Source organism: Pholcus phalangioides, unplaced genomic scaffold (genome assembly GCF_987345545.1).
Source record: "Pholcus phalangioides strain wild (caught in Gottingen) unplaced genomic scaffold, Ppha-v1.0 ptg000007l_1, whole genome shotgun sequence".
Lineage (NCBI taxonomy): Eukaryota > Metazoa > Arthropoda > Arachnida > Araneae > Pholcidae > Pholcus > Pholcus phalangioides.
Window position 1 is genome coordinate 3369549 of NW_028301600.1, and position 22478 is coordinate 3392026.

A 22478-nucleotide genomic window follows, 5' to 3' on the forward strand; every position below is an offset into this window, starting at 1 on the left:
CCGTTCGATTCAATACATTCGAGCAAATGCAACCGATCTATTTATTGGTTGTATTTTTCAAATTTTATAAAAGCACGTATACAAAACCTTTATAGTGTAATCCCGGCCTAAGGCCGCCATTACACTATAAAAGTTTTATAAAAGTACTTTTATAAAAGTTGAAAAATTCAACCAATAAGAGCATTGGTAACATTCTAGCAAATGCAATCGATCACCTTATTAGTTGCATTTTTCAAGTTTTATAAAATTACTTTTATCAAACTTTTATAGTGTAATCCCGGCTTAACTACTTTCACCGGATGGGACATAAATGTTTTTGTTTCAGATAAATGCAACATTAGAAAAGCCGAAAATAAATTAGACGTTTGTCTCTCCGCATGCTTCACATAACATGTCTGGCTCACGCATTGCAAATAGATAACTGACCGATGACTATCCCAAGAGCTGTCCCACTGTCCAACAGAGTGGGATATGAGCTAGGACCCATATACTCTATTTCGCTTTTTTTTACACTACGAATAAATGCACAACAAAAACAACCATGGCCAGAAATATATGTAAAAATCATCTCAATTGGAGAATTTTTTTTAAACTTGATACAGACTCACTGAATAGAATAAAGATTAATATTTGAGAAGTTTGAGCAAAATATGTCGTTATTATGAAAATTTTTTAGAATAATTCCACATGGAAACGTTATAGTTTTGATATAATTATCTTTCAATTTTAGCTGGCATTTATATTTTGCAGATAATTCCATATTAAGTATCCGATTAAACCGAACTCCGACCTAATCTTAGGCCGGTATTACACTATAAAAGTTTTCTAAAATCCCTTTTATAAAACTTGAAAAATGCAGCCTATAAGGTCAACGGTTGCATTTTCTAGAATGTAACCAATAACCTTATTGGTAAGATTTTTCAAGTTTTATAAAAGGGATTTTATCAAACTTTTATAGTGTAATACCGGCCTAAAAGGACCACGAACACTTTTTTGGCGTGAGGATATCAGTTTAACTCTTGGTTAATATTACAGTTATTATAATCAAAAATTGAAACAGTACATTGAGTCAGAGCAATAATTTTTTTAGCCAGTTTTTGGACCGGGATTACACTATAAACATTTTATGAAAGTTCTTTTATAAAACTTGAAAAATGAAACCAAAAAGCCTATTGGTTACGTTCGCTCGAATGTAATCGATACTCTTATTGGTTGGTTTTTTTTCTAGTTTTGTAGCAGATCTTTTATTAAACTTTTATAGTGTAATCCGGGCCTTAGTATCATTGCTCTTTTAGTTATTTTTCCTTTTTCCAATAATTATAAACACCTTTTTTAGTGCCTATTTTAAGCATTTTTGGTGTCTTTTTGACTGACTATTTTGCCCATTTTTAGTGCCTAAACTTCTGGGCTCTAGTTATTATTATTACAAGCCGATGCTTTCAGCGTTAAATACAAGTTAACAAATACATATTATGCTGTGAGTTGCTGCTCTGTAGAAACACACACTAACGTTCGTATGTACGTTTAGTAATGACTCTTACTAAAAACAACAGTCTGACGTGAAAGATCATTAGCACAGCGTTCATTATTTCGAATAAACAGCTAACCGTCATTATTTTAGTCTCATGTTTATTGAAACAACAGAAATTGTAATTCACACTCACAGGCGTCCAATTCATCGAATGATTTGAAAAAAAATCTCTTTGATGTGAATTTAGTTCATGGATCATTTTTCAATTCCAATGCCCACACGTGTTGTGGCCATCCAGTTCGACCTTTTGATTTGCGATCTCCGTTGCATCCGGGCATCAAACTCGCCTGTAAAACATCAACAACATCAACCTTAATGTTAGGCACTTACAAAATACGTTATTAGCGCATGTGCTGTTACATGTTCTGTTTAAATACAGGGTGTTTCAAAAAGAATCACCCGATTTTAAATGCGTATATTACGAAAAATATTCAACATAGACACTTAAGATTAATTTTATATTACATTGCTAATCAAAGTTTTTTTTACAAACCAAATTAAAGGTGCTCAATATGTGCACCTTGGGATGCACGGCACATGTCTATGCGGTAGTCAAATTCGTCCCAAACTTTTGCGAGCATGTTTGCTTCCACGGCTGCTGTTATGCGTACCTTCAGTTCGGCTAATGTAGCTGGAAGGGGAGGCACATAAACGTAGTCTTTTATAAACCCCCACAAGAAGAAATCGCACACTGTGAGGTCTGGCGATCTTGGAGGCCAGTGATGTTTAACTGAATCGTCAGGTGAACTGAATCGTTCAGTTAACTGAATCGTGTTAACTGAATCGCCGTCCCGTACGGCCCGTCCATCGTTTAGGAATGGGATTGTTAAAAAATTCTCGAACGTCCAAGCTCCAGTGTGGTGGTGCCCCGTTCTGCTGAAAAATGAAGTCATCCGAATCGGTTTCTAACTGTGGGAAAGCTAATCTTGACAAAAACTGAAGTGGTGGCTGAAGGAACCTGTCGGTAACTGCGTGAAACTCGAGATTTGCCTCTTTCTGGGTATACATTATTCGATCAAAATGGATTAAAAGCTGAATAGTTATGATTTTTTTAAATCGGATGATTCTTTTTGAAACACCCTGTATAACCTGCCTATATATCAGATGCACACTTAAGTCGTGGTCGAACGTCCACCATTAAGAGAAAAAATCTTTTATAGGCCGGAATTGCACGATAAAAGTTTTAGAAAAGTTCTTTTATAAAGCTTGAAAAATGCAACCAATAAGGGTATCGGTTACTCGAATGTAACCAATAGGCTTATTGCTTATTTTTTTCAAGCTTTATAAAATAACTTTACTAAAACTTTTATAGTGTAATAATGGCATTAGACCGGTATTACACTATAAAAGTTTAATAAAAAGATCTTTTACAGAACTTGACAAAACAATTAATAAGCCTGAGAAATTGAATTTTCTGGATATATGCCGAAACTGATATTTGGAAAGAAAAGTGATTTGCCTCCTCCGGGAATCGAACCCGGGTCCCCTTAAATACCGGGCAAGTGCGCTAACCAATACACCAGAGACACACTTCACTAACCGAATTGGTAAAAAAAGGGGGAATGGCAATCCTTCTTCCCTGGCTTATAATGAATTGATCAAACAGTCTAGCCAATTTTATTACTTTGCTTGGCGCAATGAGAGAGGTTTTCTAACTTTACCCTCAGAAGAGTTTTTTTTTCTGTCGGGAGCGTTGGTTTCTCTCCAGCGGTGATTTCGCCATAGGAATCAGCATTGATTGTTGTTTGCATCCCATTTTCCTAGTTTGCAACACCCCCCTCCCTCCCTTCCAACTTCAGTATACGATATGAGGCTTTTTGGATCACGTGATATTTCCCTCTTTCTTGAGGGACATACAAGGTAACCAATATGGCGAATCGCACGAAAGAAAGAAATCTAGATTGAAGAAAAAGTTCAAGTTATCGATCTGCCTATTTAACATCCTAAACTATACGGATTGATGCAATTGGATAATTGGATAAGACAATACGGAGACATTAATTATCATTTTTGCGCTTGAGAAGATATAAATAAAAAGTTTCAATCAACGTGTTATTACATGAATATTCACCTCAAAAGTGGGTCCGGATCATTATTTTATATTTATGTTATTAGACTTCGTATCTTTAAGCGAACTGAATATTTCGAAAATCAAAAATTCAATTCAATTTTTAAAATTATTGGTGTGGTGGAAAACCTCACTGAATTTCCGCATTTCTACGCTAAAATCGGCAATTTTAACATTGATCTCTATGGGGATCATCTAGTGCAGTGGTACTGGGATACTTCAAGGGGTCCACGGAAGAAAATGGAGAAAGGGGCCATGACAGGTGGTTTGGAGAGCTGAGAAGAAAAATTAAGGTGTGAAGAAATAAAGATTTTATATTAGTGACTAACACTTACAGTGAGAGAGAGATACAAAAACCACCCATAAAACCAGGGCCTTCTTTAGGGCATGGACCCACCAAGACGTCACCGCCTACATTTTGCAACAAGATCCCTAAGATGGGGTTTTTCTCAAGTCCCCGGCTAAATTTTTCAGACCCCCTTCCCTATATGAAAATTATTGTATGAAAAACAAAAAAAAGATGAAAACCATATTAGGTCCCGGGCTGTAGCTCTGTCAGTCCCACTCTTGTGAGGGGCCTCATGCCCATAAGTGACCCCACCTTATGATATTTTGTATAGTACATTTAATTTTGAAAATAAGTAGGAAATATGTAGGCTGTTTATTTCCAGATAAAGTATGGGACTACCATAGCATCACTTTGCCTAAGGAGGGGGGCCCATGATATTGAGACGGTCCTGATAGAACTCGGACTAGCAGGGAGATCAATAAATTTTAGGCTAGTGGTCTGGAGGCCAATTTTCTTTGCTAAATTTTCGGTCACTGAAAAAAATCATTTCAATACGTATAAAGTGTCTTGCTTCTAGATGAGAGTTGAAAAGTCTGGGTAAAACAGGGAAGTCACGAGAAAAAAATATGGTTCAAAGGGGGCCACGGGCAAAAAAAGGTTAAGAAACACTGATCTAGTGTGTCCCTCATAGTGATGCTGATGATTATGACGTCTATTCGAAAAGCCTCATTAGCATTTGGTGAGCAAGGGTGGCAACACTGGCCTTCATGTGTGAGAAGGACCCTCATTTTTTATTCTCTCCGAAGCCATTTTTGAAAGTTTTTTTTAATAGTTTTTAAACGAAGATGTAGTTTTACAATTTTTTCAACAATTATAAAATTGAATGTGAAGCCTAGCCCTCAATATATTGATCCGTCTCTACCGATCATAAGCTGATGGATAGAATGGCGAAAAATACCAAAAATACTGAGGAAATTAAGATCGACGGAATATTTCACTCTCAACGTTAGCTTGGCAGAACACCACCTGACCTTGCTGATCGGTCTTCGAACAATCTTACGCCCTAGACATAATTCATCATCCGATGCTACTCTTGCTGTCTCTGATGATGTGAATCAGAGTGACAGAGATCTACTTATAGAGCTAAGAACTTTTGCACTGCGGAATACGGGAGAACTTGCCGATTTGTCGCGACGATTTGAATCGGTTGAAAACTCGCTGTCCGGAATCCTGATGGACTTGGAAGTGGCTAAAACGAGAGAGAGATGACCTCCGTACTGAAAATATCAAAATGGCTGCTGAAATACAGGAGCTTCGTCATCGACTGGATCACGATATAATCTATAGTTAAGATAAGAAAATTGACGACCTCGAAAACCGTTCGCGTCGTGATAATCTGGTGTTTTTCGGGGTTCCCTGTGATGAATTCGCTGAAACCTGGGATGTGTGTAAGGTCAAAATCAAGAACTTGTGCGAAAAAGTGGGAGTGTCCCGAGTGCAATCGACAGGGCCCATATGATAAGAAAATCTACAAGTGAAAAACTGGCACCGATCATCGCTCGCGTACCCTCCACTGATGATCGCAATACAATCCTGCAAAAATGGAAGGATTTGAAATCCTTTGGCATATCGGTCTCCTAGGATTATTCACCGGCCGTCAGAAAGAGGAGGATGCTGAACGTTGAAAGGAAAAAGGCGGTAACTCAGGGTAAGAATGCAAAAATGTTCATGGACAAACTAATAATAGATAACGAGATTTTTATTTGTAATCCGGAATGTACAGATAATTAAAGTACAGAAGTCAAATTTATGAATTATGGCCGGCCCGTTTGCAATACAGACCCTTGTAATTATAATGATGAATCGACTTCTAATCAAAATTTTATATCTTCAAAAAAAAAAAGTCTCGAAAGTCTCAAAAAATAAAACCCCCAGAAATATTTTGCACTTTAATATTGCCGGACTGTATAACATATAAATATCCTGATTTCTGGAATGATTTCACGGATTGCGATTTTTTCACTGGTGGGAAAACCTGGCATACTACGGAATTTAAATTGCCACCCCAAATACAGAATTATAAAACTATCCAAAGTCTGGCGGCTAAGGGCGGTATTCACCGACGTGGGTTAAACTATAGTCACAATTTTTTGATGAGATCGACACGGATTGGTTAAATTCAGGTTTTTAACCAATCTATGATCTCTTATCCAAAAATTGGGACTACGGTTTAAACCATGTCGGTGAATACGGGCCTAAATCATATGTTGGTAGACCCAGTGGACGCCTAATTTTTTGATACGATCAAAATAAATTAACAAATATAAACATTTTAAAAATTACTATTTTCATTTTTTTATCAGCTGATTATTTTAAACTCCACATTGTATCTTGCTACTTTCTGCCCTACCCCAATTTTAACAAAGATTTTGAGGACCTATTTATTTTCATAATTACATTTAATTGTGAAAACATTGCCAACGCGAGCGTTCAGATCACCCATGATAATCTATATGCTCTTAATCCCTCTTTCTTTGATGAACTCATTCATCACAGATCGAACGACCTTGTCGTAAACCATAGAAGTAAGCTCCTGAATGGAGGCAATATGTACTGTATCAAGGAAACAGTTATTTTCCGGATATTTTGCTGAGGTGAACTCGGAAAGAAAAGTCACGTCTCCGCCGGGACTCAAACCCAGGCCCTCTTGCATACTGGGCAAGCATGCTACCATCTACACCACTGGAGACATGACCCTGCCTTCTTTATTTCACGCACTGTGGCGTGAGGCGCTGAAGTAGAGGCATTAGTAGCCTCTCTTAAGTTCAGGAAATGGCCCCCGGGTGGGACGGCATTAGAGAGGCTAATGCCTCTACTTCAGCACCTCACGCCACAGTGCGTGAAATAAGGAAGGCAGGGTCATGTCTCCAGTGGTGTAGATGGTAGCATGCTTGCCCAGTATGCAAGAGGGCCTGGGTTCGAGTCCCAGCGGAGACGTGATGACTTTTCTTTCCGAGTTCACCTCAGCAAAATATCCGGAAATAACTTTCCTTGATATCTCGGGCTGAGAAAAAAACATCTATCTCACTCTGAGTTCTGTATGTTTAATTTATTTTGAACCGCACTTTCCCCAAGACAACCCAGGTAATTTCACTTTTAATCAAAATGGTGCTAGTGTCGTTGATTATATTAGTGTATCTGCAAATGTGTACCGTCAAACAGTTGAATTTGAGGTTATCCCGAAACTCGGTTCCGATCATTTCTCTATTAGAGCGATCTTATATTTAATGGATACTAATTTCGAAAAACCAAATACTAATACCACCACCAAACCAGAACATGGCTCCCACTCTGTCCCAAGATAGGGATATAAGCGGTTAACGAAGCCACGCTGGAGAATACTAATACCGGATTTTTAAAATCCCTTTGGGAATAGTGAAGGTGGCTCTAAATTCGTGAACGATATCGATTCTCCGCTGATCCCAATATCGGCACCGAAGAAATCGTTTCATTTCTGATGCAGACCGCAAGAAATCATGGATTAATAAAAAAATTGGGGGGGGGGGTGCAGTTTAGACCCCTTCAGAAACGTTTATTTTTCGCTGTGCTTGCGTGCTTTAACTGGATTATACTGCCTGCTAGGGCTTCAATCGTGCTTAGTGAAATAATATTCCCATGTTTCTGGTTGTAGTGAAAACAGTTGATAATTTTAGTCCGGGGCCCACTTTAACGGCCGGTAGAGCGAAGCGACGTCCGAGAATGAGCCCGCGCCGAACAAAGTTCGTCCTACAGGTGTTGTAGCCACTGATTTGCATATTCGCATGCGCCTATGTTAGCGATTGGACGACACGTTTTCTGCGCTGATGCATTGTTGAACTACGTGTCATTTCATTTCCATCGCGCGTTGGTGCAGGATATTCTGCTCTCAGTCGCGTTTCAGCACCGATTTTTTTTTATATTCTTGACGGTGTAAATAGCTTCTATTGGGCCGAGGCCTAGTAATTTGAAACTCTTCGGAATTTATTTTTCAATCGATTTCAATTTCTTATTGTCGTGATTCTTTTTAAAATTCGGTAGTATGATTTTACCGCCCATTCAATTCCGCGTGGATTATTTCAATTCATTACGTGCATTTTGGATTATTTCACCTGTGTGCCCTAAGGATTATTCCGATTTCTATGGGATTATTGCTGTGCGGTCGAGGATGGAAAAAAAGGTGAGCAGTGAAAAAAAACTTTATTTCCTTTTTTCGCGGGGTTACATTAGACTCGGCACTTTGCGCCAATGGCGCCAAGCAGTGCTAAGAAGGGTGCTTATACTACTGTGGCGAACTGAACTTTTTGACTTTAACCATAACCGTGAAATATACGTCACATCGTGGATCTATAAATACTGCCGAATTCTATTGTACATTCGCATTGCATTCGTTCATCTCTGTAACCATCATTCAATAGTTCACGTTAATTAATCATGTTACTCAGTTCTGAATATTTAACCTTCTGATAAGATAAAATGCAATAAGTTATGTTGATTATGGAGTCTACTGCTATTTCTGAAGTTTTATCATTCCTTCATTGGTTACCGGGACGTGATGTTGTGGAGTTAGCTGACATCGATGCCTGCTGATGCCGAGTATCCTGACCGAGTTGTCGCCGGTGATGCCTGAATTTTGTTGAGCCTTTTCGTCGGACATTTTTGAGGTGCGATAAAACCAATTTTTTCGAACTATTGTCGTTTTGAGTGGAGTTGGTGATTCTGCTGTCCGGTCCCTTGGCGCTGGCCATTAAAAAAAAAAAATCGCTCATATTGTCATGATGAATCCCAACGATAATTCGGTCCCTGGGATTTCCAGAGTAGCCGTCAAAGCACCACCTTTTTGGGAAAATGACGCGGAATTGTGGTTTCAGCAAATGGAATCGAAATTTCACATTGCAGGTATCACTGTTGACACTACTAAATTTCATATAATAGTCGCTAATTTAGATGTAAAAATTTTAAGTTGTTGAGATCTTGTTCGCGATCCGCCTAGAGAAAGGGCATACGAACAAATTAAAATTAGAGTGCTTGAACATTTCGCACAATCTGAAAATTCGCGACTCAGACTATTGTTACAAGATTTGAGTTTAGGTGACAAACGACCTTCACAGTTATTGAACGAAATGCGAACGTTAGCAGCTAATTCAATCAGTGAAGATGTGTTACGTACACTCTGGTCACATAGGTTACCAGCTCATATGCAACAGATATGTCAACATGTAAAGATTCGCTTACAGATTTGGCAGTTATTGCCGACAAAATAAATGAAGTCTCAAATATCCCTATAGTATCCGGCGTTCAAAAATCAAATTCTGAATTAGATCAGCTTCGGTTAGATTTGTCAGCTTTGATGGACGAAGTCCAAAGAATGTCTCGTTGTAAACAAACATTTTTTTCGCAACAAAAAACGATCTCGATCAGGTGATCGAAATTTTTCAGATCAGTTGCGTTCAGGAAAATTATGTTGGTATTATAGCCGTTTTGGTACCAAAGCCGCCAGGTGTGTCCAGCCGTGTCAGTGGTCGGAAAACTGCTAGCCCCCCTCGCCTGCTTTAACGGCGGCAGACGATGGCCACTTACACAGCCGTCTATATGTTCTTGATCTCAAATCAGGATTTCGTTTCCTTGTGGATAGTGGAGCTGCTATCAGCTGTATCCCGAGATCACTAACTACGACTTCAAAAACAACAGGATTTCACCCTGTACGCGGCCAATGGTTCAAAAATTTTTACCTATGGCACAAAAAAGCTCGAATTAAATCTTGGACTACGACGATCATTTCCTTGGACGTTTGTCATTGCTGATACATCTCAACCGATTTTGGGAGTCGATTTTTTGGAAAAATATGAGTTATTGATTGACGTCAAAAATAGGTTACTTATTGATAGCAAAACATCTCTTCAATCGAAGGGATTAAGTTGTTCAGGACCCTCGTGCGGATTAACTCCGATTTCTGGAGAATTACCGTACCATAACATTTTAAAAAAATACCCTGAATTATTTAATTATAATTTAAATTCTAATCCTAAACCTCATGACGTCACTCATTGCATCGAAACAAAGGGTGCACCAGTGTTTTCCAAGCCTAGGAGACTTTCACCTGAAAAGTTGCAAGCGGTTAAATGTGAATTTCAGTCTCCTCTCTCATCCAACAGGGCATCATACGGCCCTCTAAAAGTCAGTGGGCAAGTCCTATACACCTTGTTCCCAAGAAGAATGGAGAATATGTGGTGATTTTAGGCGTCTACGTGCAATTACGATCCCTGATCGTTATCCTATCCCCCATGTTCACGATTTAACAAATTCTCTTTCTGGCAAGACCATTTTTTCGAAAATAGATTTAGTAAAAGCATAACATCAAATCCCAGTGGAACCTGAAGGTATCCCCAAGACCGCAGTCATTACGCCAATTGAACTTAACGAGTATGTATACATGACATTTGGCCTGCGTAATGCTGCTCGAAGTTTCCAGCGGTTCATGGATAGAGTTTTATCTGGTTTAGGATGCTGTTTTTGCTATTTAGACGATTTATTAGTCGCTTCGGTCGATGCCGAATCTCAAAAGTGATTTGGAACAAGTATTCAAGACTTTCTGATTTTGGTATTTTAATAAATCTTGAAAAATGTGCATTTGGTTATGATGAATTGCCATTTTTAGGATATTTGATAACACAAAAAGGCCTTTTGCCCATGCCCGAAAAGGTCAAGGCATTAGTTGAATATCCATTGCCAAAAAATGTCGACGTTTGCGTCGATTTTTGGCTATGATAAATTTTTATCACAGGTTTCTAAAAAATGCAGCTGAAGTTCAAACAGGTTTGCATGAGTTAGTCAAAAGTAAGCCTAAACGAGATAAGTCATTAATTATTTGGTGTGACTCGAGTAAAAAAGCTTTTGAAGCCTGCAAAAAGGCTATTTCAGAGGCATCACTTTTGACTTACCCCCAACCGGATGCCAAACTTTCGCCATGTGTAGACGCTTCTGAGGTAGCGATAGGTGCAGTTTTGCAGCAAGAAACTGGTAATAAAATTGTAGAACCCCTAGTATTTTTTTCTCGCAAACTTTCTCAACCAGAAAAAAAGTATAGTACTTTCGATCGAGAATTACTAGCTGTCTATTCGGCGATACGCCATTTTAGACACATGTTAGAGGGCAGTAACTTTACCCTTTTTAGTGACCATCGTTCTCTCCCGTATGCACTACAACAGAAAGGTGACAAACATTCCCCTCGCCAAATCAGACATTTGGAATATATGAGACAATTTACAACTGATTTGCGTTATTTGCCTGGCAACCAGAATGTGGTTGCAGATGCTCTTTCGCGTGTGAAAGAAATTTCACTGAGCGGTTTGGATTATGAGCAAATGGCCTGCGCCCAGCGGTCGGACCCAGGATTGCGTTCTTTACTCGATTCCGACAGTGGTCTCGAATTAAAGGATCTCACGATACCGAACGTAGAACAGTCCCTGTATTGTGACGTTTCTACGGGAGGAATTCCGACGTAAAGTACTTAACATGATTCATGGGCTATCGCATCCTGGCATTAAAGGTACGATAGACATGGTGAAAAAGCGTTTTGTGTGGCAATCCTTGAATAAAGACTAAAGAATTTTGTCGAACTTGCATGGAGTGTCCAAAATACAACGGCACGTGAAATCTCCTCTCGGTACTTATCCATTACCTACAGCCAGATTTGCACATGTGCATTTGGATGTGGTAGGTCCTCTCCCATCGTCTGGAGATAACCGTTATGTATTAACGTGCATCGACCGTTTTACACGTTGGCCCGAGGCATTTCCGATTCCAAATCAAACTGCAGAAACAATAGCTGAAACATTTTATTCTGGCTGGGTAGCTCGTTTCGGAGTACCTGAGACCATGACAACTGACAGAGGAAAAAATTTTGAAAGTGATCTTTTCAAATATTTTTGCAGATTCCTTGGAGCTGAAAAAACCAGAACCACTGCTTACCATGCGCAGTCTAATGGCTGCGTAGAGCGCTTTCACCGCCAGTTGAAAAGCGCCATCGTGTACCATACTGACATCCGATGGACAGAAGTTCTTCCCAGCGTGCTGCTGGGATACGTGCAAGTTTGGAAGAAGATATGGAAGCTACGCCTGCCGATTTGGTGTATGGATGCTCCCTCCGTTTGCCCGGCGAGTTCTTCCGAAACTCTTCCAAAGACATCTCCAAGGCAAGATTTCGTGGGGAGTTTGAAAGCTTATGTGCAGCGACTACGTCCAACTCCTACTTCAAGCAACACCTCTAAAGCATGCTTTGTTCACAAAGATCTACCGATGGTCAAGTACGTTTTCGCCAGGAATGACTCCGTTCGTCGCCCACTGCAATACCCGTATCAAGGTCCACATCGTGTCTTGCAGAGAACGGAGAAGTTCTACACTTTGTTGCTTTCTTGCCGTTGATGTCCAATTTCCATCAACAGGCTAAAACCCGCCTACGTACAAAGTGATTCCTTGGTTCAAGTAATGAAGTTCGGGACGGCGCAGTGATTACACGCTCTGGTCGTCGTTCTCGTCCGGTTTACTTCTTGATTATCTTCACGACTCAAGGGGGAGTATTTGTGGTGAAATGAACTTTTTGACTTTAACCATAACCGTGAAATATACGTCACATCGTGGATCTACACTGGTGAAATAAATTAAGAGAATTTGCATATTTTATCGAATTTCATGAAAATAACTGAACTGAATGTAAAACCACTACTTCTAGACAAAAATGCAAATCTTATACGTAAGCGTACACGTGTGTGTAGGCGGAGCCAGTAGAGAAACAGGCTTTATAAGCGCGCGTAAGTTAAGACGCATTTCGTTCGCTAGCACACCTCGGTGAATTTCTTGGTGTTATTTTGCAGCAATCGGTTAATTTCAAATTGTAACAGTAAAAATGAGTAACCACCAACGTTTAGATGATGGAATGAGGTGGCGAATTGTGGAAAGGCTAGAAGCAGGCCAATCTCAAGTCCAGATTTGTAGAGACTTCAATTTAACGCCCAGCGTCGTGTGTAACTTATGGAAACAGTTCCAGGATACCGGATCCATCGAGAGAAAGCCTGGGCAAGGTCGTCCAAGAGCCACGAGGGCCAGAGATCACCATTTGTCGATTATAGCGAGGCGTAACAGGAGTGCTACAGCTTCAGCTCTCTCGTGACTTGTATGCAGCCACAGGAACCCGTGTATCAAGGGTGACTGTTTCCAAAAGACTTCATGAGAGAGGGTTGTTTGCAAGAAGACCTGCTGTTTGCGTCCCGCTCACTTCTACGGACAGGAGAATCCGTTTATCATGGTGCAGAGAGCATAGAGATTGGAGTATGGATCAATGGGCGACCGTTCTCTTCACTGATGAGTCCCGGTTCAGCCTAAGCACCGATTCTCGCCGTACGTTCATATGGAGAGAACCAGGAACCCACTACCTACCCTCCAATGTTGCCATCATGCCTACTACCATCATGTTGGATGGCCGCACACCTCTCCATGTCTTTGAAAGAGGCACTGTGACTGGTGTGAGGTATAGGGATGAGGTCTTGGAGCTCTATGTTCGCATTTTCAGGGGTGCAGTTGGCCCTGAGTTCATTTTAATGGACGATAACGCGAGGCCACATAGAGCTGTTCTGCTCGACGATTTTCTAGAGAGTTTTCTAGATTTTCTCGATTTTCTAGATATTCGCCGGATGGATTGGCCAGCCAGACCTTAACCCTATAGAGCATGTCTGGGACGCTCTGGGGAGGGCAATTGCAACTCGCAACCCCCCTCCGGGAACCATCCAGGGAATGAAAACAGCGTTGCTGCTAAACGAGTGGGACCAATTGTAACAGGAAATGATAAACTGCCTTATTTCAAGTATGAAATCACGCTGCGAGACCTGTATATTTGTAAGAGGGGACCATACCCCCTATTAACCCATCTATTAACAAAACTTTTTTTATTCTGCAACCGCTGTTACATACCTTCCGACTCCAACGAGCGTTACGCACGATCATGCGTGTGTATTACAATTATTGAATGGTTATTTGTTTTGTATTGTAGCAATGTATGTACATATCAAATTTCATTAAAATCGGTGCAGTAGTTCTAGAGATACGCGACCAAGTCTGCAAATTCTCTTAATTTCTTACACCAGTGTATAAATACTGCCGAATTGTATTGTACATTCGCATTGCATTATATTCGTTCATCTCTGTGACCATCATTCAATAGTTCACGTTAATCAATCATGCTACTCAGTTCTGAATATTTAACCTTCTGATAAAATGTAATAAGTTATGTTGATTATGGAGTCTACTGCTATTTCTGAAGTCCTATCATTCCTTCACTACTTTTTGACTCCAACTTCAGTCAGAAATTATGCATAAAGAGGCCATACAAGTATTACGTCAACAGAGGTGTCCCCGGTGGTATACAGTCCTCGTGTACCCCGAAACCCAGTTAGAAAGTTGTTGCTCTAAAGTTCAATGTTTTTAAGTGCAATGTTCACTGAGTTATTCTAATTCAGGAAACAGGGAAGTTGGGTAAAAACAGCTTGAAATGCGGGAAAACCCGTTTTACCAGCATTTAATGCTTTTTATCCATACTTTCCTGTTTTTTAAATTCGAATATCTCAGTAAATATTGCACTTAGAAACATAGAATTTCTTTTGTTGGCATCACGTGAGACAGGGTGGGCAACAACTTTCTAAGTGGGTTCAAGGGGTACACGGGGACTGTATAAGAGATTTAAGTTTTTATTTTAATAACTGTACAACTCCTTGCAACATGAATGACATGTCTGAGTATTACGTTATTTGAAAATATACCGCTATACGATAAACGGTTCGCCAGAAAAATGCCATACTCCAATGCACCCTGTATGTGAGACATTTTTTTTATTTCATTACTACAATCTGTAATTGGGTTTTAGCCTGTTGCATTGTGTTTTTAAATAAATTAGAAGAAATATATGTTCTAGACCACGTGCGAGGAAAATAAGTTTTCAGTATAACATCAGCGAATTCAAAAAATTGAGTTTTGTTCTTCACTCCTGGTTTGTGTGTATCTATAATTATTCAAAAAAAACTAGATTCTACATATGTATACACAGTTTTTAATATATTCATTTATAAATGTGCCTTCAATTTTATAAATCTGATCAGTGTTCTGGAGTGGCCTTATAGATGTTTGATCGTATAGCGCAGGGGTCTTCAACCTTTCAGACATTGCGGGCTAAATTAGACTTTCCACAAAGCCCGCGGGCCTCCAAGTCATACCGCGGTATTCTCGGTTATTAAACAATGTTCTCCAAATTATTGAACAATTTGTTTACTCTGAATTTATTTCATTAAATTGAGATTTTTTTATTTTCAATTAACTTCCTTTCACTAATTTATTAATTCGTTTTAATAAATTATTTCTTTTATTAAACTTGAAATTTACCCAATAATTTTGAAAATATATTTCCATTAATTTTAAATTATTTAAATTAGAGCTGTTTGAAGAATTTTTTTTAGAATATAAGTTTTTCTATGTAAAGTAGCTATTATATAAAAATGGTCGGTGGGCCACATTTGGCCCGTGGGTTATGGGTGGATCCTGGTGCATCGACATCGATTGCATATTCCCGAATTCCGTAATAAATAAGAACAGCCTGGTGGTAGTTTTGTGCGCAAGAGAGAATGGTATGCCGCAGAAACAACCATACAGATGTCTTTGTATTAATCGTGGGTAAGCTTTGATGTTGGTCAGTAATAAAAATAAGGATTACCATTTTTGGTCATTTGTCAGCAAATGACGTTATTGGAACAAGAATGGGGGGGGGGGAATATACAGTTGGTGTATCGATCAGAATTCAGTTTGGTGGCCGATTCCCTTTCCCCATCTTCAATGTTTGTTCACCTGCAATTCATAGCGAAGTCCCCATCGACCATCATCGTACTTGGAATGTGATCATTACATAAAAACGCCCTCACGAAACTAACCCCGAAGCTTATTAAATAGAGGGAACATTTTTCTGGAGATTTTTTCATTCTGTTCATTCACCAAAGTTTCGTTGCAATATATCAATCAATGCATATTGAATGAATGGCCACAACTCTTTTCTATTTATAATTAGGCACAAAAAACAGAATTGACATTCATGTTTGACTTACTACTTGTTGAACCTACTACGAATCTTTGAACTACATCGAAGTATTTGAATTATATTTCAAAAATGCTTACTGAAGACTCTGAACCAATTCTGAATACCTTTAGCTGAAAAAACTTAACCCTTTATTTGGCAGTGTTGCTCTCAAAAAAAAAACATGAGTTTCTTACATTTTTCAAATAAAGGTATTGTATATTTTGAGCTCGTTTCGGCATTGAAGCTTCTAAGCAACTCTTAAACATTCGATTTTTATTGTGAGCTTTTTATTTCATGAAGTTTCTCTATAATTACTAGCTGAATGGCTGAACGGTACCTATTGAGCCAAGGTACTTCTATTGGTCTCCTATTCCTTGACAAGCCAAAGAAGAATGATTTTTAATCATTGAATTTTGGAGGGAAATACACGTATGGAAGTATTGCTGTGTATTCTTCAATAATGATAAAGTAAAATGGCAAACAATAAATGACATTTTTATACTATTCAAATCTTAAAATCATGAATACACTGTGCTCCCTGAAGTGAAACCAAAAGCTCAAATTCTGGTCTGGTAGTGCAACATTCCATATTTATTTAAATATTGACAATAAATTTTTTTTGCCATGTAATAGAATTCGGGGTACCTCATTTTTTTTAATATAATCCCTCAAAAAAAATTTCTGAATATTTCAATGCTATCAAATTAAAGGATTAATTTAACTTTGACATAAATTTGAATTTTATTCAATTTTGCTTATTTTTTGGGGATACTAGCGAGAATGACATGGTTTTTCCTCAGTTCAATACATCAACGAGAGACTTTTTTTTTTATATTATGCCAAGGTTAACTCGGAAAGAAAAGTTCTTGAAATAGAAAAGTTACTAAAAAATCTAGTCTTCTAGTAGAATTTTCTTACTGAGTTTACTTCGGCTTAATATCCAAAGAAACGTCTCTTTTCTTGATGGGTTTTTTTTTTGAAACAAAAATTAACGTAGCCTCCTAGACCAGGGGTCTTCAACGTATGTGGCCCACGAAGTTCTTGTGGTCCACGATAATTTTTAAAAAACGGTTGAAAACATTGAAAAACGATTAATTCTCGAATTAATGAAAAAAATAACTTCAAAATTAGTGAAAGAAATAATTCCAGAACTAAAGGAAATTCAGAATTACTGAAAATAATTTTTGAAACAAAATTCCAGAATTAGTGAAAAAGTAACTTATAAATATATAAAAACTACTCAGCCACCTCGTTGGGCGTTTTGCTTGTTGTGGCGTTGTATTTGTATAAATCAATGACAAATAATTTCGTAATTTCTGATAATTATTTCGCAATCAATAAAAGAATTCCATAATTATTGAAAGAAATGATTTCAAGATATATTAAGAAGGATAAGAATATCTGAGTCACAGCAATAAATAAATTCGATAATAATTTAAAATGAATTTAGATTAAAATTCATCTAATCAAAAACTTTTCCAGAATTAGTGAAAAAATTTATTTCAAAACTATATATTTAAAATTGATAATAACTAATGGAGTATTACAGGGAGACCCATGCTCCCCATTAATTTTCGTCTTATTCTTAGCAGACCTGGATGACACCTTCAACTCAATTTACAGGTGTTTCCATTGATCACAAAAATGAATTGCAGTCTTATTTGCGCGGATGATATAGTACTTTTTCAGAACATTCAATATCTCTTCAGAAGAAAATCGATAGACTCGTGGTATATTTCGATAAATATAAGCTATTTGTAAATCTCAATAAAACAAAAATTCTGATCTTAGAAAGGGAAAAGCAGCTTGCAGCGATCACTTCACATTTAAAGGACAGTATAATAATTGTAAAATTTTTTCCACTACCGGCACATTTCGGAAAAACAGTAATTGCACTATAGCTAAGGCCGAAATTGCTACCGGAAAAGTTATCCAAATCTTCAGCAAATCCTGTAATGCATCTATACCCACAGCCTTCAAACTCTGATTCCATGGCGAGCTCCGTCATAACTTACGCTTCCCCGATCTGGGCCCTAGATTACTTTCTTGATATTGAAAAGGCACAATAATTTTTTACGCAAACTTTTCGCAACTGCCAGATATTGCCCCGGATACATATTGAGACAATCGACCAGACGTCTGATATCAATAGCTATTCAACACACCCTGTTTTTCTGGTATAAGTTACTACTCTGACCAATAATCGTCTTCCCAAAATCTGCTATAACGCTCTAATTCGACGCGCCCCCCTCCCTCATAAATAATAGCCGCAATTGGGCCTACAGCATTTTAAAATTTCTCAAAACACTCGACTTGCATGTATTTGGGACCTTCAAATCGTACCAAGTTCACTTAAGAAACATTTCCCATTGGTAGTCTCGAGGTATGTAGACATTACGATTCAAGACGATCTAATTTCAGTTTATCGTTCAACAAATTACGCGTATTACAATCAACTCTTCCGCGATCTCACGATGGAAAACTATCTTTGCTGTAATGCTCTATTTTCGTGGAAACGATTGATCTTCCAAATGCGGTCTGGAGGGAAATTCCTGCGCACTTCTAACGGATGTGATACTTGAACCGGACAAAAACTGCTTAAATTGTAGTAATGCGTCTAATCAAATCGATTTATTCCATATGCTTATGGAATGCCCGTTATTCAATTTACAACGTACTGCATAATTTAGTTCCTGTTTCAAACCCAATACTAACCGATAAAATTTTCTATCTTATATAACAAAATTCTCCGAGCTTCAAATCCGAAATCTGTACTTTTTTTTGCAATGGACACGATCAAATTACTATACCCTTTAAATTGAGCTGTTTATTGTTCATACGATACCGACCTATGTCCTGTTTTTGTGCCAACCATTCGCACGGGTTTGGCCCCATAAGCGAAATAAAAATGATTGATATATATGTATAGGGGTCGGTCAAAATCTGGTGAAAGTCCGAAATTTGGACATTGGCCGGGTTAACTGCGAACTGGCCGATTTCGGGGCTTCGGCAGTATGCATACATCATAGGCGTACGCAGGATTTTCTCAAGGATTATGGGATTTTAATCTTTTTCCCTCTCTGAGGAAGGGTTGGGTTTGGTTTAATTTTTTACTTCAGAATAACACTATAACCCCGGCTCGGGGTCCAACTCCTTCAACCCTTTGTGTGTGCGTCAATATCTTTTTTTCTAAATGTGATCATCACGTATTCCCAAGAGATCAGTATGATCTGTCCAGGGAATTTGTTAGTAGATATCCATGCACGAACCGGGATTCGAATCCAGACCTACAGTGAGAGTTTAGCTCCCTAACCACTCGTATGTCCAGGCGGCATTTTTAATGAGGTATTCTTCATGAACCTTCGGGAAGAAGTATCGCAAATAAACTGAATTAAAATTCCAATGTGGTACAGTATTTCAAAGACACTGCTAAGCTAATAATAAGCTGTTTATCCTAGTGAACCTTCAAGTCAATTTTTGCGCACAATGTATATTACTGATAAATAAAGCAGGGCCGGAACTGGGGGGGGGGGGCAACTGCCATTTGCAACAAAATTTAGGGGCGGCAATTTTAGCTGGGAACAAAGAACACCGTGTTATAAAATTTTATAAAGTTTTGGGGGCGACAGAATCATGTTTGACCCGGGCTGCAAAAATCCTAGTTACGGCCCTGAATAAAGTATAATTAAAGCATTTGTAGTGTTTGTAACTGAGGTGGTTTCGAGTGATATTCTGCCTAATTCCAAGAAAGTACTTACAATTTCTTTTCTCCTCGTTTCTTCTCTGGATTCGAACTTCTTACTTAGTTCGGCTTTAAAACCTCCTTGAGGAGCTCGGCCTGGTTCGTCTTGGGCCAGAAGATCCATCAGGTATGCGATGTAGCTTGTCGCCAGCCGCAAAGTTTTGATCTTCGAGAGTTTTGTATCAGACGGCACATTCGGAATGCAATCTCGTAATTCCGCGAAAGCATTGTTAATAGACAATGTCCTTCGTCGTTCCTTTCTGTTGGCCGTGGCTCTTCTTTTGAAGCCCCGCTCGGGCCTTAATGTAGCACTAGAGCAATATTCGATGCCGTTGGATATAGTTATTTGACTGGGCGCGTAGTCTAACGAAGAATCGGTGGCGTAACCTGCGAAAGACCAAGTGAGGTAATCCGGATTCGACGAGACGGTTTCGTAGCGATTAGTCGCGTAATATTGTTGGGGGTACGTATTGTCGGCCGTTCCCCTGAACTGTTGCTCAGAGTAACCGCTCACTAGGCTCATGGTTAATTGACAAGATCCTGCAGAGATCACGATGATACTGATGATGGTGGCTCCACCCATTTTGTAGGCGGTCGCTTCTTTGAAGCCACACCCACGATTCGACGAACGAAAAACATTGCTGTTGTCTTTTTCGAAATTATTGTCTGATAACACATTTGTGCTCGAATGTTTTGATGCAATTACAAATACTCAGTCATACGAAATTACTCCGCAATGAGAAATGTTTGTATACACGAATGCTTTTCGTAATGAAAATGTTTCGGGAACATTTTAGATACGAGCACAATTTTTCTGTGGAATATTCTAAAGTTAAAATTTAAAAGTGTTAGTTGCATTGATTGTTCCCACCGTCCCACCCTTATCACAAATTGAAATTCTTTTTTGCCGTATTTGTAAAAACTACTCAATAATCCAAATTAACCAATTAGATAGAAGGATGCTTTATCGTTTCTTGAAATGCAAGCACCGTCTATATCCATCATCAGCAGAAGAATGCACCACTATGGCAACTCTTACATATACAAAAACAGCACCACAACAGGCAAAATGCCCAACGAGGTGGCTGAGAGAAAGATGCCCATAACAAATCTGAATGCCATATATTTCAAAAATATGCTCAAACACTCAAATCGGCATAATACTGTAACTCAAGCAGTCCCGTCATTTGGGGGCAGGGCACCCTGGCTTTTGAAAATACACTAAAAATGGTATATATATATACATACATAGAGTACATGTGCTTCACCCCCCTCCCCCCTGGAAAAAGTTGAAATGACGGCCTTGAACTCAAGGCCTAATCCTTAAATGCTTTTTGAATGAGGTTATTTTGTTTGGCTGTTGGCCACTAAATATCGCGTGTAGGCTACAAATTGGGCGCAGTCACATCGAATTCACTTAAATGCTTCAGTAAGCACCTCGGTGCTCGTGAGCAGGTTAAAAATGCTCGGGATAGACCATATAACAGCATAGAGAATGAAACAGAAGTATCAAGTTGACATAAGAAATTTGTTTCCTAATGTTGTAGATAACAAAATCTAGGTTCCTACTACAGAGATCGTAATTTTTGCGGAGTTAGAGCGCACGCATGCTATATAAACTATCTAAAAATATAGTCGGTATGAATACTGAAATATGTGATTCTGTGGATACTTGGTGAAGACGGGACAGTTAATTTGGAACAATTCAGACTATAATTGTTATGGAGGATTATATTTTGGTTAGTCTTTGAAGGTCTTCGTTAACTTTATCTTAAAGGTCACGAGAAATAAACAAATTTACGAATTATTACGAATGCAAATCAGGTTTAGTTCTTTTAAATTGAATAAAACCTGTATCGTATGCAAAAATTATTTTATCCGTTAAGTTAAAGGTTACGTGAATCATTCATAAATATCGATTATAATCAATAATGGTCTTGAAACTGACTTTGAAAAACTAATCTTATTTTAAAAGGGTTAGGTTATTTCCAGTTTTGATGTTTCATGGTCTATAGCACAATTTAAGTACCATGATACAATTATTTTCAGAGGATTACCCAGATTACACAATTACGTACGTAATTTATTTAGTAAACTTCAATTATTGACCCTATCGCGCGCGTGCGGCGCGAAAGCATTTTTGTATCAAATAATGTAGAAAAAAGTTTATTAAATCGATCTGTTCAAATAACAGTAATATACACAGTAGGCCTATATTATGTATTTAGCAAATGTCGGCAATGCGATTTTCTGTGTATTTTTGTGGAGGAGGATCATAAATTGATTATTGGAAAAATATTTTAAATATAATGAAAACGATTTTGGTAATGATTTCTAATATTATGAATATACTGATGATTTTTATTTAAAATGCTTTGTAAACAGAGTACGAATTTGATAATGGTCCGTCGCATTCTACGTAAGTGGTTCTTTACCAGGCTACGTGCATTCTAGAGAATGCTTACGATAATTTATGGGAAATTTTTCTAAATTTAGTGTACTAAGGGGTGTCGTGACCCCCGAAGTCGATTTTTCAATTGCAAATCAAATGCAAAAAATTTCGTGTCAATCGGTTAATTTTAGTTCTTTCAAAATAGATCAGTGGTTCTCAAACTTTTTTCACCTATATTATTTTTTCCCACTATATTTTTTTCCCACATAAAAGAACCAATTCAAAGCAGAAATAGACACACAAATCAA

At 38.3% G+C, this 22478-nt stretch overlaps 1 protein-coding gene and 2 non-coding genes across 3 annotated transcripts; 1 reads left to right on the top strand and 2 right to left on the bottom strand.

Moving 5' to 3' along the window:
- Positions 1-945: 945 nt before the first annotated feature.
- LOC149084804 (heart- and neural crest derivatives-expressed protein 2-like) lies at positions 946-20361 on the bottom strand. Its single transcript, XM_089233807.1, has 2 exons — positions 19795-20361; positions 946-1818 (listed from the first exon to the last, which is right to left on the bottom strand). Exons 1-2 carry the CDS (start codon positions 20359-20361, stop codon positions 1720-1722), a joined length of 666 nt encoding a protein of 221 aa, XP_089089933.1. The 3' UTR covers positions 946-1719.
- On the bottom strand, positions 6565-6638 carry TRNAT-AGU (transfer RNA threonine (anticodon AGU)). The gene has a single exon. It is a non-coding gene; the product is annotated as a tRNA-Thr (tRNA).
- Positions 6812-6885, top strand: TRNAT-AGU (transfer RNA threonine (anticodon AGU)). The gene has a single exon. It is a non-coding gene; the product is annotated as a tRNA-Thr (tRNA).
- Positions 20362-22478: the final 2117 nt, after the last annotated feature.